Source organism: Capra hircus, chromosome 1 (assembly GCF_001704415.2).
Source record: "Capra hircus breed San Clemente chromosome 1, ASM170441v1, whole genome shotgun sequence".
NCBI classification, from domain to species: Eukaryota; Metazoa; Chordata; class Mammalia; order Artiodactyla; family Bovidae; genus Capra; species Capra hircus.
In genome coordinates, this window is record NC_030808.1 from 95,493,377 (window position 1) to 95,510,828 (window position 17,452).

General features: G+C 42.8%; 1 protein-coding gene and 1 long non-coding RNA gene across 3 annotated transcripts in view; one reads left to right on the forward strand and one right to left on the reverse strand.

Annotated features, from left to right (window-relative positions):
- The window catches only part of PLD1 (phospholipase D1), a 283,431-nt gene that overhangs the window by 254,044 nt on the left and 11,935 nt on the right, over positions 1-17,452 (forward strand). Inside the window, exon 27 of one of the 2 annotated variants that reach the window (XR_001918038.1) lies at positions 10,392-10,546. Coding sequence is in view for 1 of the 2 variants with exons in the window: in XM_018047781.1 (XP_017903270.1) it covers positions 10,392-10,496 (105 nt within the window). In the remaining variant the exon portion in view is untranslated. Of the gene's footprint in view, positions 1-10,391; positions 10,984-17,452 lie in introns of those variants that run through there. The other variant, XM_018047781.1, reaches the window with a different exon arrangement.
- The window catches only part of LOC106502158, a 110,715-nt gene that overhangs the window by 22,947 nt on the left and 70,316 nt on the right, over positions 1-17,452 (reverse strand). The gene's annotated exons all lie outside the window — the stretch shown is intronic.

The window sequence follows — 17,452 nt, forward strand, 5'->3', positions numbered from 1 at the left end:
CTGTGGGCCATGTAGCTTTATGGGATTGCTGGGAGGCTCAGTGATACGGATTCTGCCTGCAATGCAGGAGGTACAAGTTCAATCCCTGGGTCAGGAAGATCCCTTGGTGGAGGGAATGGCCACCCACTGTGGTATTCTTGCCTGGGAAATCCCAGTCCATGGGGTCTCTAAACGTAGCTTTATACATAAGAAAATAAATGCCTTGAAAGCTGTAAGTTGAGAATCTATCTCATGTTCAAGACTTCAGTCTGAGTCCAGCTCCTTGTCTTCTCTTCTCTCTTTTAAAAGAAAAAGAAGGGTTTTTAAATTACCTTTTTTGCTCTTCATCTGATGGTGTCTGGGAGTTGGTGATGGACAGGGAAGCCTGGCATGCTGCAGTCCATGGGGTTGCAAAGAGTTGGACACAACTGAGTGACTGAACTGAACTGATGGTGTCTGGAAGAATTTGGTTCGAGCAGAAGAGCCAAGAGCCCGGAGTGCAAGGCACGTGGGCACTGCTGTGCAACAAGAACACTCAGGGCCATTATATGAGCCCTGAACTCCTGCAGCTCTTGCTTAACTCAGTTCCAAGGGCACCAGGGCTGGTCTTTCAAGGGAGCCTGAAAGCCGCGGCTTGGGCCCCATGATGTGTCTTGCAAAGGAAAGAACACAGAAGCAGCAAGAGAACACGTGCGCAGGAGTTGTGCAAACAGACAGCTCATTATTGAGAATTCTTCACTGGTGAGAATGCTTTCCTACAGGGGGAAGGGTTTGAAAAACAGCTCTTGTCTACTGGAGCCTACTCTTGGGTGGAAACAAATCAGCTTTTAAAACACAATACCATAAAAGCTTTAAAAAGTGGTATTTAAGGAGCAGGGAAATAGCCTATGAGAAGTTAATGCAAAATCAATTCAGGCACACAATTTACATCTGCTGCATTACCCAGAACGGCTCTCTTCCATAACTGGAAATCTATGGACCTAAATCTGCGATGACTGGAAGGAGTTTTATGTCTTCTGGGATGTAGCCGCACAATCTGTCACCAGGAGGGAAAATCTGTAAACCCTTAAGGGCCAGCAGAAGCTGGGGCCCTATCGTTAGAAAACGCACATTTAAAGTCACCCAACAGAGTAAGTGCTGTTCACAGTTCTAGGCCTTTAAGCCCGGCCCTCTGTCCAAACCTGTAGTCTTTCCACACCCAGCAGGCTTTGTTTTCCCTAAATATAGTTCCTAGCAAAAAATGAGCTGGTCCTGCTTTGAATGTTAACAGTGAGTGCCTGGGCTGGAGCTTGGGCTGGAGTGCCCAAGCTCACCGCTGGGCTGGAGCTGGAACTTGGCTTTTCACGCATTCGGTGAGCAAACTCAGGGTCTGCTGTGGACCTTCCTTGTGAAGTTTGCCCACCCCCACCCCTTGGCATGATGCTGAGTGTTTAGTTCACCCAAACCATTGTGAAGAACTTCTCTGGTGCTCAAGTGGTTAAGATTCTACGTTTCCAGTGCAGGGGATCTAATCAGGGAACTAAGCTATTAATGATACATGGCATGGTGTGGCAACCCCCCAATTTTTTTTAACTAAAAAAAAAAAAAACAAACCCAGTGTGAGATACTTATGCACAAAGCATCTTTAAAGTTCCAAGTTTTGAAATTACCTATAATGAGATCAAGAAGGAACATCAGAGGAATAGAACAGGAAAACGTGGTTTTGGGGGAGTCACTAGAATTGCAAGAAAAGGGAGTTCCAAGGAAGAGAAAGTTGGTAAGAGTGTCAAATGCCACAGAGAAGATGGGCAAGGTAAGGACCCTCTGTGCCCATGGGGCCTGACCTTTAGGACGGCACTGTGTACCTGGAACTTCCCAGGTGGCACTAGTGGTAAAGAACCTCCCTGCCAGTGCAAGAGACATGAGACATGGGTTCGATCCCTGGGTCAGGAAGATCCCATGAAGGAGCGCATGGTAACCCACTCCAGTGTTCTTCCCTGGAGAATCCCATGGACAGAGGAGCCTGGCAGGCTACAGTCCACGGGGTTGCAAACAGTCGGACACAACTGAAGCGACTGAGCACGCACACGCTTTCACCTGGGGAAATAATTCATGGGCACGGGAGCGGAAGCCAAAGATTGAGTGAATGGAGCTGAACAGACAGCATGTGTTGGCCCTGTCTCCTCCTGTGAAGGGAAAGGGAGGCGTTTGAGGTGGAGGCATTAAATAGAAAAGAGATATTTTCCCACTGTAAAGACTTTCTTGAGACAGGACATGCCTCTATCCAGTGCTGAAATCACAGCCCAGGAACTCCGATCTGGCCATCCTTCTCTGAACAGATCATGGTAGGGTTTCAATAAATATCTGTGGAAGTAAGCAAGGCTGCACTCTTAGAACTGCCTATATGCAGGCTGTTGAAAGCAGAATTTTTTTAAAAAATCATATTGAAATAGTTCTACTCTGTTTTTTAAGGTTTTGCCCTTCTTAATTGTGTGACCTTGGACAAGTAACATCTCTGGACCTCAATTTCCTCATGTATAAAAATATGAAAGTGAATGGCTCGTTGTAAAAGAGTGCATAGCTCAGAGTAAGCATATTATACTTTCTTGTTGTTGTTATTCTTATTCTCTTCATAGCTATTTGTCATCCTGGGAGCAACAGGAGACCTCTGACACCTGTACTGCTCATCCAAAGCACTCCCAGAATATTTCTGCATGAGGGGAAAGGTTTGAAAAACAGCTCTTGCCTCCTGAAGCCTTCCCTTGGTGGAAACAAAATTGCTTTTAAAATACAATCTCTTTTAAAAATACTAACACAATTCCAAAAAAGTTCTTTAAAAAAAAGTCAATGCCAAGAATACATCCTAAGATGTAGGTTCATCAATTATAATAAGTATACCACTCTGGTGGGATGTTAGTAATGTGTGGGGGCAGGCAATCTGTGGAAAATCTTTGTACTCTCTGCTCAGGTTTGCTGTGAACCTAAAACTTCTCTAAAAATATAGTCTTTTTAAAAAACTGAAGTATAGTTGATATACAATGTTGTATTAGTTTAAGTATATAACAAAGTGCTTCAATTACATACTTTTTCAGATTATTTTCCATCATAGGTTATTATAAGATATTGAATGTAGTTTCCTGCACTATACAGTAGATCCTTGTTTATCTTTTTTATATATAGTGGTGTGTATCACCAGATGGCCAACACCAGAATCAGATTGATTATATTCTTTGCAGCCAAAGATGGAGAAGCTCTATACAGTCAGCAAAAACAAGACCGGGAGCTGACTGTGGCTCAGATCATAAGCTCCTTATTGCCAAATTCAGACTTAAATTGAAGAAAGTAGGGAAAACCACTAGACCATTCAGGTATGACCTAAATCAAATCACTTACGATTATATAGTGGAAATGAGAAATAGATTTAATGGGCTAAATCTGATAGAGTGCCTAATGAACTATGAACGGAGGTTCATGACATTGTACAAGAGACAGGGATCAAGACCATGCCCATGGAAAAGAAATGCAAAAAGGCAAAATGGCTGTCTGAGGAGGGCTTACAAATAGTTGTGAAAAGAAGGGAAGCCAAAAGCAAAGGAGAAAAGGAAAGATATACTCATTTGAATGCAGAGTTCCAAAGAATAGCAAGGAGAGATAAGAAAGCCTTCCTCAGCGATCAGTGCAAAGAAAGAGAGGAAAACAGTAGCATGAGAAAGACTAGAGATCACTTCAAGAAAATTAGAGATACCAAGGGAACATTTCATGCAAAGATGGGCTCAATAAAGGACAGAAATGGTATGGACCTAACAGAAGCAGAAGATATTAAGAAGAGGTGGCAAGAATACACAGAAGAACTGTACAAAAAAGATCTTCACGACACAGATAATCATGATGGTGTGATCACTAATCTAGAGCCAGACATCCTGGAATGTGAAGTCAAGTGGGCCTTGGAATGCATCACCACGATCAAAGCTAGTGGAGGTGATGGAATTCCAGTTGAGATATTTCAAATCCTGAAAGATGATGCTGTCAAAGTGCTGCACTCAATATGTCAGCAAATTTGGAAAACTCAGCAGTGGCCACAGGACTGGAAAAGGTCAGTTTTCATTCCAATCCCAAAGAAAGGCAATGCCAAAGAATGCTCAAAGTACCGCACAATTGTACTCATCTCACATGCTAGTAAAATAATGCTCAAAATTCTCCAAGCCAGGCTTCAACAGTACGTGAACCGTGAACTTCCAGATGTTCAAGCTGGATTTAGAAAAGGCAGAGGAACCAGAGATCAAATTGCCCAACATGTGCTGGATCATCAAAAAAGCAAGAGAGTTAAAAAAAAAAATCTATTTCTGCTTTATTGACTATGCCAAAGCCTTTGACTGTGTGGATCACAAGAAACTGTGGAAAATTCTTCAAGAGATGGGAATACCAGACCACCTGACCTGCCTCTTGAAGAATCTATATGCAGGTCAGGAAGCAACAGTTAGAACTGGACATGGAACAACAGGCTGGTTCCAAATAGGAAAAGGAGTACATCAAGGCTGTATATTGTCACCCTGCTTATTTAACTTATATGCAGAGTACATCATGAGAAATGCTGGGCTGCAAGAAGCACAAGCTAGAATCAAGATTGCCGGGAAAAATATCAATAACCTCAGATATGCAGATGACACCACCCTTATGGCAGAAAGCAAGGGAGAACTAAAGAGCCTCTTGATGGAAGTGAAAGAGGAGAGTGAAAAAGTTGGCTTAAAGCTCAACATTCAGAAAACTAAGATCATGTCATCTGGTCCCATCACTTCATGGCAAATAGATGGAGAAATAGTGGAAACAGTGTCAGACTTTATTCTTTTGGGCTCCAAAATCACTGCTGATGGTGACTGCAGCCATGAAATTAAAAGACGCTTACTCCTTGGCAGGAAAGTTATGACCAACCTAGACAGCATATTAAAAAGCAGAGATATTGCTTTGTCAACAAAGGTCCATCTGGTCAAGGTTATGGTTTTTCCAGTAGTCACGTATGGATGTGAGAATTGACTATAAAGAAAGCTGAGCGCCAAAGAATTGATGCTTTTGAACTGTGGTGTTGGAGAAGACTCTTGAGAGTCCCTTGGACTGCAAGGAGATCCAACCAGTCCATCCTAAAGGAGATCAGTCCTGAATGTTCATTGGAAGGACTGATGCTGAAGCTGAAATTCAAGTACTTTGGTCACCTTATGCGGAGAGTTCATTTGAAAAGACTCTGATGCTGAGAAAGATTGAAGGTGAGATAAGAAGGGGACGACAGAGGATGAGATATTTGGATGGCATCACCGACTCGATGGACATGAGTTTGAGTAATCTTCGGAGTTGGTGATGGACGGGGAGGCCTGACATGCTGCAGTCTATGGGCGTCGAAAGAGTGGGACACGACTGAGCGACTGAACTGAACTGAACTGAGTGTGTATCTGTTAATCCCAAACTCCTAATTTATCCCTCACTCCCACTTTTCCTCTTTGGTAAACATGGTTTATTTTCTGAGTCTATCTCTGTTTTGTAGATAAGTTCATTTCTATCCTTTCTTTAAGATTCCACATGTAAATGATATCATATCATATTTGTCTCTCTCTGTCTAAGTATGATAATGTGTAGGCCATCCACGCTTCTGCAAATGGCATTATTTCATTCTTTTTTATGTCTGAAAAAATAATCTTTAAAAAAGTCTGACGGCAATGCTCTATCTAATCACATTTGTAGAAGACAGGAGCCCCTGCGTCATGCCAGGAAGATGGTGGACCAGCTGTGCCAGGGCAGCTGTGGCTCTGGGTCCTGGAGTTGGGGAGATAGCCTCTGTGTTCTGTGAAAGGCAGCCAGAGGAATGGACTAGGATGGGTGCAAGCCTGAGACTGGAGTCTGACAGCACCTAGTCGCTATATTCTGTTGATCTTCCTGTATAGTTAGGATGGAAGAAGCCTCCAGTTGGACTCAGGTTACATGGAGTGCCCCGTACTCTTGCTCATGACCATGATGTGGTGCACTGTGGCGTTTCTTAGAAAACACCCTAAAACGGGACAGCATAGCAATCTTATAGAAGTAGGCTGTCAATGGCAGAGGCCAGGGAAGGGATGCTAAAAGGTGACTGCCTTGCCTTGCTAATTGTACAGGCCTATTTTGAAATTTTGGCCTCATCACATGGCTGACTGACCTTAGGCAAGTTACCTAACTTCTGACACTCAGCTCCTCGTATGTTGAATGAGGGTAATGATAAGATCTGACTCAAGGGTTAAAGGGAGGTTCTGGGGAGACAGTGTGTATATAAGGTCGTTTATGAAGGCTTCCCTGGTGGCTCGGTGGTAAAGAATTTGCCTGCAATGCATGAAACTGGGACGGGAAGAAATGGCAGCCAACTCCAGTATTTTTGCCTGGAGAATTCCATGGAGAGAGGAGCCTGGTGGGCTAGTCCATAGGGTCGAAAAAGAGTCAGATACAACTTAGCGACTTAAAAGCAACAACAGGCACTGCAATTCTTAGTGAGCAATGGCTATTTTTTTTCTTTTTTTAAAATCAGTGAATCTAACTCATACTACCCTCTGCTTTGTCCTTCATGGAAAAACAAACACATTTCTACCTGTTACTTCCAATTCCTGGTGTTTCATTAGCCTTGTGAGAAGATTTCCTAGTGGAAATTTCCTTCCTTATTCTCACAAAGATCCAGGATTGAATGGGGGAAGAGTTAGTGATAAAATTGTTTTTCTTCTTTCTAAAGGTCAGAAGCCAAGTCCATGCTTCTCTTGTTGGTTTCTCTCTGACTCATCCTCATGCCGGAAGCAAATTGCGTATTTCCTGTCTCATTTTCTCAGTCAGAAAAATGGGCTTTATTGAATCCTTTTTCTCTCCCTGCCTTTCAGCACAACCTTCTGTTTGGGGGCATTCTATAAACTGCAGTGGGATGTTTTGCTTCCAATTTCCTCTTTCAGATGTTTTAGACTCCTTTCCAGCAGTAAGAAATGGGGGATGTGTTTCTCCATGGATGTGTCACAGAGAACAATAGCAGAGAGCAGTGATTCTCACCTCAGGGTGACTTTGCCCAGAAGACATTTGTCATTGTCTGGAGACATTTTTGTTTGTCACAACTGGGGACTCTGGTTGCTCCTGGATTTCATGAGTAGAGGCCAGGAGTGCTCTAAACCTCCCACAATGCATAGGACAGGTCCCCACAACAAAGAATCATCTGGCCCACACGCCAGTAGTACTGAAGCTGAGAAACCCTGCCATAGAGATATGTTAACTTCTCTCATGTACTTTTTCTTTTTACATTTTTATCCTTGGTCTCAGTTTTCTTTATCCCACCTAATCCAACCTCCTTCCCTCTCTCCTATAGATCTTACTACTCCTTCCCCTTCCTACCACGAAGTCTTTTTTCATTCTCTCTATCTTCTGCCCTCGCACTGTTTGATGATCCTCCAAAGTTCCTAGTCCTTGAAAAATACTCGTGAATTTGCTTTTCCAACTCAGTCACTACCATGGGCCTTTGGGCTGGCCATTCTAACTCTCTGGGCTCCAGCTTCCTCCCTGTAAAAGGGCACAGGACTGAATGACCTTTAAGGCTCAAATCTGTGACTGACAATTGTCCTGACAATTCAAATGCCTAACATTCTTACAAGAAAGTCTTAGTGTAAGAGAGGACCCCTATTAAAGTACACTGGGTTTATCTCTAAATTATGAGAAAAAAAAAAAAATGTTTACCCGAGTGTGGGAGTATATGGAAATTCAATCTTGCAAAGGCAATTAGGGATAAGATAAAATCTATGGGAAAATTAAATGAGCTAAAAAGATAGGTTGCAGCATTATTTGTAATAATAAAAAGTTGTAAATGGTATAAATAGCCAACAATTGTGGATTGAGACAAAAAAAAGTATGGTATAATTATATGATGAAATACCATGCAGCTGTTAATAATAATTAGGAAGTTTTTAACAATGTGGAAAATACTAAGATGAAGGTAACAAAATCATATGTAGTTTATACTCATATTTAGTGAAAGCATTTTCTAGAATGAACATTTTTAAATGAAATTATTTTGTCCTTTCTTACTTCAAAGGTAATACATGCTTATTTGTAAATGATTTCAAAAATTCAGATAAAACAAAAGAAAAATTATCTATAATTTCACCACCAGAATTAACCCTGAGCTATCTTTGCAGTCTTTTTGCATTCTATTTTTAAAATAATAATAGTATCATATGTTTTTGTCACCTGCCTTTCCTTTGCTTGGGCTTCCCTGGTAGGTCAGATGGTAAAGAATCTGCCTACAATGCAGGAGACCTGGGTTCGATCCCTGAGTTGGGAAGATCCCTGAAGAAGGAAATGGCAACCCCTTCTAGTATTCTTGCCTGGAGAAGTCTATGGACAGAGAAACCTGGCGGGCTGTAGTCCATGGGGTTTCACAGAGTCAGACATGACTGAAAGGCTTTCACTTTCACTTTTTTTTTTTTTTTTTTTTCATTTTTTGCTTTCCTTGTCATTATAGTCCTCTGCAAAGGCATTTAATTGCATAACATTCCTTTGTATCTGCACTGGATCAAATTAGGGGAAAGTAAATAAACTTTTAAACAATGAAGAGTGCCAATTCACAGTTAGGAGCTTGGTGCACCTGAATGTTCTTCTCTTGAATCTCCCTCAGGGGGTAGCTTCAGTTATGTTGGGCTTGGCAGCCCCTATCACAGAATCATCAAATGGCAAGTTGAGTGGGGATCTTGGAAGTCAGGTAATGCAACCCATTTCTCTCTCTCTCCAGACATCCCCTTCCAACTAACCTTCCAACTAACCTATGACCTGGTGTACTTGGGCCGATCCACCCCGAGCAGGAGAACCATGTGGCCCTCCACTCCCCTCCAGCTCCCTCTCCCCTCCATTCCCAATGCATCTGGCTGACATGATGGGCCTGCCTGTTTCCCAAACCCTTTCTCCCCGGAGAGGGGCGGGGGGGGGGGGAGGGGGCCTCAGGGCCTTTTTGTCACCAGGTTCACGTGACACAGGCTCAGTCTCAGACGCTCTTCCCTCTGTGATTCACTGCCAAGTCTGCATCCTGCTTCCCTGTCTGGGGACGTTATGACATCAGATTTATCTGGTTAAAGAGGGAGAAAAATGCTTACCAGCTCATTTTTCTACTGCGGGCACTCTGAAAAATCTTCTAACGTTCTCACAGCCTCACCACCGGCATCAAAGCCTCAAAAAGCCCTCTAGGACACTCCTCTGATCAAGGCTACCAGCCTGAGTGAAATTCCAAAGAAGACAAAACTGCTTTGTTTCAGAAACCCCTCCCTCCATGTCCATCTCCCATTTCAGACTCCATTTCCCAGTGCTCTCCTGGCAGAGGAATTTTCCCATCTGCTGGCAGTCGTAAAGATATCTCTGTGTGCACGCGTGCTAAGTCGATTCAGTCATGTCTCTCTCTTTGCAACCCCATGGACTCTAGCCTGCCAGGCTCCTCTGTCCATGGGATTCTCCAGGCAAGAATACTGGAGTGGGTTGCCATTTCCTTCTCCAGGAGTTCTTCCCAAAACAGGGATTGAACCCAGGTCTCTCACGTCTCCTGCATTAGCAGGAGGGCTCTTCACCACTAGTACCAATCCAAGATGTTGTCAGGGTAACTATGGGACCCCAGGTGTCTCCTGGGGCTGTTTGACTGAGGCACTTATAGGGCTTTCACCACAGGCTTTACCCCCTTCACTCACCCCTGAAGGGTTGAGGTAGAGGGGAAGCCAGATTTCAGGAAGCCTCAAGTGTGCCAAGCATGGTGCCCAGTGCTTTCTGTAGGTTTCTGCATTTATTCCTCACAGCACCATGCACTGAACATTGTTAATCCAATTTTAATACAGAAGAACTGGGACTTTAAGAGATTAAGTCATTGACAGAGGAGCAGAGGCAGGATTTGAACTCAAGGCTGCTGATTCTAATATTACATCACAATGTTGCCTTCCCATAAGATCAGTGCCTGTGCATTTGGTTACCCAGTCCGGTATTCTTAGGGATTCCCTGGTGGCTCAGACAGAAAAGAGTCTGCTTGCAGTGCAGGAGACCTGAGTTCGATCTCTGAGTTGGGAAGATCCCCTCGAGTAGGAAATGGCAACCCACTCCAGTACTCTTGCCTGGAAAATCCCATGGCCAGAGGAGCCTGGTGGGCTACAGTCCATGGGGTTGTGAAGAGTCAGACAGGACTGAATGACTAAGCACACATGCTTTTTCAAAGAAAAACAGAATGCCTGAGCCCTAAATCAGCGTGCTTCTGCGCTCCAGCTCATAGGTTAATGCAAATGTCTTTGCACACAGTAAACATTTCTGAATTTTTGCTCCAGACATCAGGAAGGCTGAAGGTTAAAAGGACAAGCAAAGTCTCCTCCAATTCACTAGTAATGACTCTAACTACTGCCTCTCCTGCTTCCCTTGTCCTTTTGCAGTTGCTTCCCTGGAGTCACAAAAGTGAGCCTGGAGGACCTGGAGCATTAGTTCTCAAAGTGTGTTCCTCGGACCAACAACAGCAGCATCTCCTGGGAATTTGCTAGGAATGCAGTTTCTGGGACTCTGCTCCACATTTGAATCAGAAGCTCCAAAGGTGGGGCCCACAATCTGTATTCTAACAAGCCCTCTGGGTGGTTCTGATGTGCTAAAGCTGAAGACATACTGACCTAGAGAATGATTGGCATAGACCCTTGGCTCTAACCCCTCATCCAATCAGCTGCTGAGCTCTGTGGACGCTGCCTCTGCCTCCTAGCTTGTGTGCTTTGTCCTGACTCAGGCCCAGTGAGCTCTTGTCTGCCCTGTGATAGTGCCTCCCAGTAATTCACCTCTCATCCCTCACTGACTTCTAATCCCTGTTGCCCTCTGATATTGCCCTATCTCTCCACTCTGATGATGTCGTGTGGCTACTGGAATAAAATCCAAATTCCTTAGCTTGGTACTCAAGATCCTCCAAAATATGCACCAGACCTTTATTTTTAGTCTTATGTCCTACTTATCCTCCCCTTTATGTATCCTGTACCCAAATGGTGCAAGAATGACTCCCTGTTTGCTACAGATTTATACTTTCTCACTGCTGTGACTTTGCTTATGCTGTTGGTCCCTCTGCCTGGAATTGCCTCCATTTATCCCCATGTAGCTGTTAAGTTTCAGCCCACATGTCATCTCCTCCATAAAGTCTTTCTTCATCCTTCTAAATACTTCCCATTCTTTAAAAAAAAAAAATGAAGTAATTTATTTAATTCCCTATAGAATTAAGTTAAAATTTTGTCCTTTTGCACTTTTAAGTTTTTTATTTAATTGAAATACATTTGACCTACAGCATTATGTTAGCTCCAGATGCATAGTATAGTAATTCGATATTTCTGTACATTATATGATCTCCCTTCCTTCCTTTTGAATTCATAGAATTTATATTTACTTCTCTTATGGTGCTGATTAAATTATACTTTATGCCTCCTTGTGAAGGCGGCATACTTTATATGTTTTATATCTACCATACCTTATACTTTATATTTCCCTTCCAGGTGGTAAGAGGACAGAGTTGTGCTTTTTTCCATCTTGCATTTCCTACAGCACCCGCAGTGACAGAGCTTAATACATGGTTGTTGAATGAATGAATGAGTGAGTGAATGAATGCTGCATCCACAAAAATAAAATTGAAAGATTTTTCATCCCCTATTCTAAATAAGCCTATCAAAAATAATTGATATTGCTGTGTTTCTAACAAAATAGTGTCCATTTTATCTCCTCTAAAACTGGGCCAGTTAGAAAGATTACATTATAGCCCAAAGTTTCCAGGGTGATGGTGTGGGTAGAAACGGATTGTTCCCATAATATCTGTGGCTTGAGTAACCATACAGGAGAATGAAATGACAATTTTGTTACAGACCTTCGCCTTGAACAGCATAATGGACACCCAAGCCCCAGCAGGTTCTCTGAGTAAGCAAAGGAAGAGTAAAGCAGCAATGACTCTCAAGGAAACAACTGCTGGCACCTTGGAAGTCCCCAGTTGAAGTTGCTGGCCTGGCTTCAATCCAAAGTTAGGAAAGAGATTTCTGCTCAGACAAAATTAGTTATGTAGATCATGTAATACTCCGCTCCATCTCGACAAGGCCTTGACTCATTGCAGACCTTCCTCCATAGGGGCTGGAAAATGTGACTAAGCACAATTTTGGGGGCCTTCAGCCATGGAGCACCAGCAACAGTGTTCTAAGCTCTGAACAAAAACCAGGGCAGAAACGATAACTCTGGGTCCCTGGCCTTACTGTTCAGTGGGAGGGGCTGTGACTGTGAGAAGCAGAAGTGTCTGGTGTTCTTCTAGGACAGTCATGACTCTGATGGGTTTTAAGTTTCCCTGAAAACCCAATTGTTAGAGAAGCAATCTCTTCTTTTGCCGGCTCTGGGCTTCTAGTTCTGTGTGGTTGCTTGACTTGCTTCCTCACGCTGAGTCAACAATTGTTTGTTCTTGCAAAAGACTTCATCATCTTTCTAAATCTCACTTCAAGAGGGCATTAGGCAGAGGGCCTGTTCTCTTCAGCCTCCACTTGGGCAGAAGGAAGAATTTGGAAAGGACACCAGGTCACAGAGTCAAGCCTGGCTGGCGTGGCTCCACTTGAAGGAAAGTGGATGCTTCTGCTTCCACCTCACTGAGCAGGATGTCTCCCCAGCCTTGAGCACCTCTTTCTGGCTGACATCTCAGCCCTGGCACTTTGCTGTCACGCCTGGTGGCTTCAAGCGCTAAGTCTCTATGTGACTCTCCACTGTTCCTCCTTTGTTTTCTGCTGCATGAAGTTTCTTATAATAAGGCCCTAGATTCATTTTGTGTATATTGCTGAGAGTCTTTCCTGTGAATGTTTTGAGTTCCTAGACACTTGTTTTTAGCAGGATGCTTAACAGTCCCTCCTGTATCTCAAGATGATTTCCTAGGCGGGCTGACCACATTGGAGTTGGTGTCTCTAACTGTGAGGCAATTTTCAGCAGTGTCAAAAAGTGCTCTTGTAAGGATCTTTCTGGTGGTCCAGTGGTTAAGACTCTGCACTTCCAGTGCAAAGGATACAGGTTCGATCACTGGATGGAACTAAGACCCTGCATGCCGCATGGTGGGTTGCTGTTGTTCAGTCGCTCAGTCGGGTCTGACTCTTTGCGACCCCATGAATCGCAGCACGCCAGGCCTCCCTGTCCATCACCAACTCCCTGAGTTCACTCAAACTCACGTCCATTGAGTCAGTGATGCCATCCAGCCATCTCATCCTCTGTTGTCCCCTTCTCCTCCTGCCCCCAATCCCTCCCATCATCAGGGTCTTTTCCAATGAGTCAACTCTTCGCATGAGGTGGCCAAAGTATTGGAGTTTCAGCTTTAGCATCATTCCTTCCAAAGAACACCCAGGACTGGTCTCCTTTAGGATGGACTGGTTGGATCTCCTTGCAGTCCAAGGGACTCTCAAGAGTCTTCTCCAACACCACAGTTCAAAAGCATCAATTCTTTGGTGCTCAGCTTTCTTCACAGTCCAACTCTCACATCCATACATGACCACTGGAAAAACCATAGCCTTGACTAGATGGACCTTTGTTGGCAAAGTAATATCTCTGCTTTTCAATATACTATAACGTGTACTCACACACAAATACGTGTTAAAAGGATAGATATTAAGTATTAACAGTAGCTATCTCTAGTAAGTTTTGTGTTTTGATTTTTCTCTCCTGGTACATATTTTTATTTTCCAAAACTCTTACCATGAAGAGATTTTGTTTTGGTGATAAGCAAAGAGTAGTGCATATTTTCAATTTTCTAAATAAATAGGTCCTTGGGGAAAAAAGTTTGCAGAAGGATCCCTAGATTGGTACCTACAGGGCTTTAGATACACAGCAGGATCCTCTGGTCTTAGCAATATGGTGTGAGTGAGCAGGGGCCACTGGGGCTTTGCAAAAGCCCAACATGTGAGGCAGGTGGGACCTTGGCTTCATCCCTCTCCACCCATGGTTGACACCAAAGGAGTGAGGCAGGTGGCAGGAAATCCTCAAGGCTCTGGCAGGCAGGCTTTCTGTCTCAGATTTGGCAACTGAAGCCACAGGGTAGGAGAAGCAGTGGTCCCCACTCTGAGGAATGAGGCACCATCAGAGGGCTGACAAGTGGTCCCCTACCTTCTCTCAGCCCCCTCTTTACTGTTCAGAGTGAGTTCTGCACCAATTTCAACAAAGCTTTTAAGTATTAATGTTCCCTAAGTGCTAGGCCCATTTTGTAAACAACCGGTTTCAGACAAATTGCTTGTTTTCCAAGGGCTGACTAGATTAAGTGCTAGAATTTTGAAAGATGACATTCACCTGGGCTGTTTGGGAAAGTTCACGTAATTGTGCTCCTGGCTCCTTTCTTTTCCATTCCTGCCTCTTGTTTCCACCCTAACCTGTTAAAAGGGTCAACCATGCTCATTTTTGTAACTCCTCTATGGAAAGGCAACCATCAGTGTGGCTCCCATGCACATTTTAAGCAGAGGCATAGAGCCCTGAACACACTGCACCCTTGAGAACGGCCTTGCGTGGCAGCACTGGGCGCCCCATGCCCTGAATCTGGGATGGGAGAGGCTGGAGCAGAGCAAGACCCACTTCTCCTGGTACTGCTCCCACTTCTCCTCGGTCTTGTAGAATTCCTCAGTTTCTCTTCATCTTGCTGTCTCTGCATCGCGCAGATGGATATAACAAGGGAGATGTGTGTGTGGGGTGCTCGTTCTCTTGCTGAGGCTCATGTTTTCTAGATGGGGCTACACAATCTGTTTAAAGCTTGAGCCTGAACACATGGTCATTTAGCATAAACGTTTCATTTTATTTTTAACACCAAAGCACTTAATAACTCCTCTTTTCCTAATGTGTGCTCCCCGCAATAAAGACCACCTGTTTATAGTCCCAGGGCAAAATTCTTGGGTTGTGGGGATACACTGGCATTGCTCCCAAAGCTGCTTTAACAATCAAGTGGTCCCAGTAATTCCCTGGTGGTCCAGTGGCTAAAACTCCTGGCTCCCAAAGCAGGGGGACAATTTTCAGTCCCTAGTCAGGGAACTAGATCCCACATGCCCCAACTAAGAGTTCACATGCCTCAATTAAAGATCCTGCATGCCATGACTTAGATTTGACACAGCTAAAATTAATTAATTAATTAAAACTAAATTAATTTAAAAAATAAAATCTAGTGTTCTAAGTCAAATCTCAGAGGTTTGTTAAGAAATAATAATAGCAATAAAAAGTAGAGTATTTTTATTAATGGTGAATCTGAACAGACAGCTAGAAGTCATATCTAACATGTATGTGGCTAAGAATTTGAGACTCTGGTTCCACAGCTTAAGTCCAATAAAACTATAACCCAAGGCATTTTTTAGGAAGTATTGAATCTCTTCTCTTAATGGCTAAACTCTGTGGTCCCGACCAAATGTTCCCATCTCTGCTAAACTACTGAAAATCATATTACAAATAAATTAAATGACATAAGCCTTCTATCCTCCCTATGAGAGATTTCATAATATCTTGAAATGGAAATGTGATTTTAAGAGATGAGACTAGCATCATCTCAACTGCATTTAAAAAGATATTCCTAAAAGCTTTGGCACATCAAAGAAAACCATCAACAAAATGAAAAGGAAAATAGGAAGAAATATCTGCAAATCATATATCTGATAAGGAGTTAATATTCAAAATATACACAGAACTCATAAATTGCAAAAACAAAAAAAAACACCTGGTTTTTAAATGGGCAAGGATTCTGAACAGACATTTATCCTAAGAAGACATATAGATGGTCAACAGGTACATGAAAAGATGCTCAACATCACTAATCACTAGAAAAATGCAAATCAAGCCACAATGAGATACCACCTCAACCTGTCATACTGGCTATTATCAAAAGACAAGAGATACCAAGTTTTGGTGAGGACAAGGAGAAACAGGGAACCCCGTGCACTCTTGCTGGGAATGTAGATTGGTGCAGCCACTATGGAGAACCATGTGGAGCTACTAAAAAGTTAAAAATAGAACTACTATATGACCCAGCAATTCCACTTCTCAGTATTTACCCAAAGAAAATGTAAACACTAATTTGAAGATGTATGCACTCTATGTGCATTGCAGCATATTTTCAATAGTCAAGTTATGGATACTTCTTGATGATGAATGGATAAAAAGAGGTGGTACATGAATACAAGGAATGCTATTAAGCAAGAAAGACAGAATTAAACCTTGCCATTTGCAATGACATGGATGATCCTTGAAGGCACCATGCTAAGTAAAAAAAGTCAGTCAGAGAAAGACAAATATGTTATGATCTCACTTACATATAGAATCTAAAAGCAAAATAATTAAAAAAAAAAAAACGCCTACTACCAATGAAAAACCAAGCTCATAGAAACAGAAAACAGATTGGTGGTTGCCAGAGATGGGGAGCAGGCAAAATGGGCAAAGAAAGTCAAAAGATACAAACTTCCAATTATAAAATGATTAAGTCACAGGGATGTAACATAGCATCGTAACTATAGCTAATAATACTATGTGTGTTAGTCACTCAGTCGTGTCTGACTCTTTATTATCCCACGGATAATATTACCCGCTAGGCTCCTCTGTCCATGGGATTCTCGAAGCAAGAATAGTGGAGTGGGTTGCCATTTTCTACTCCAGGGGATCTTCCTGACCCAGGGATCGAACCTGAGTCTTCTGTATTACAGGGAGATTCCTTATCATCTGAGTCGCTAGGGTAGCTCCAGTAATAATACTATATTGCATATTTAAAAGTTGCTAAGAGAGTGGATCTTAAAAGTCTTCATCCTAAGAAAAAAATTTTTGTAACCAAATAGGGTGACCCATATTAACTAGACTTATTATGGTGATCATTTTACAACAGGTACAAATATTGAATCATCATTCTATACACGTGAAATACAATGTTAAATGTCAATTACGCCTCAATTTTTAAAAAAGATATTAGTATGCACAGGAAAATTCTCCAGAAAAATGTGCTAAAGTGAAACCTTTAGGTAGTGAGGTTGTGGGTGATTATTTGCTCCCTTTGTTCTCCACAGTGAGTAGACTTTACTTTCATGATCAGGAAGAAGATTAACCATTTCAGAAAGGAACGTTGAAGGCTAAGCCACATTCCTATGGGACTCATGGAATCAGCTCGGTTTTAATCTGCAGTTGGGTCCTTTTTAACAATTGCCTCAGTTATGTGTTTGGCCAACAGATCTTTGAGGACACACAACTGCCTGGGTCGTGTTTAAGAGAAATATGTTTTTTCAGCTACGAAAGAAAATTCCAAGTTGTCAGGGGGGGCCAAGCTTATAAAAAGAAAGCTTTTGAGAAAGAAGCCATTTTCCCCACCCTTCATGCATTCCACCCCATGACCAGTACTGCATTAATGACAGAACTCCTGTGTGCAAACGTGTGTGGGGAAGTTTCTACAATACAGGGTTGCATTGTACAAAGAGCCTGTGTTCCGGAGGCCCACAGCAGCTGTGTGCCCTCG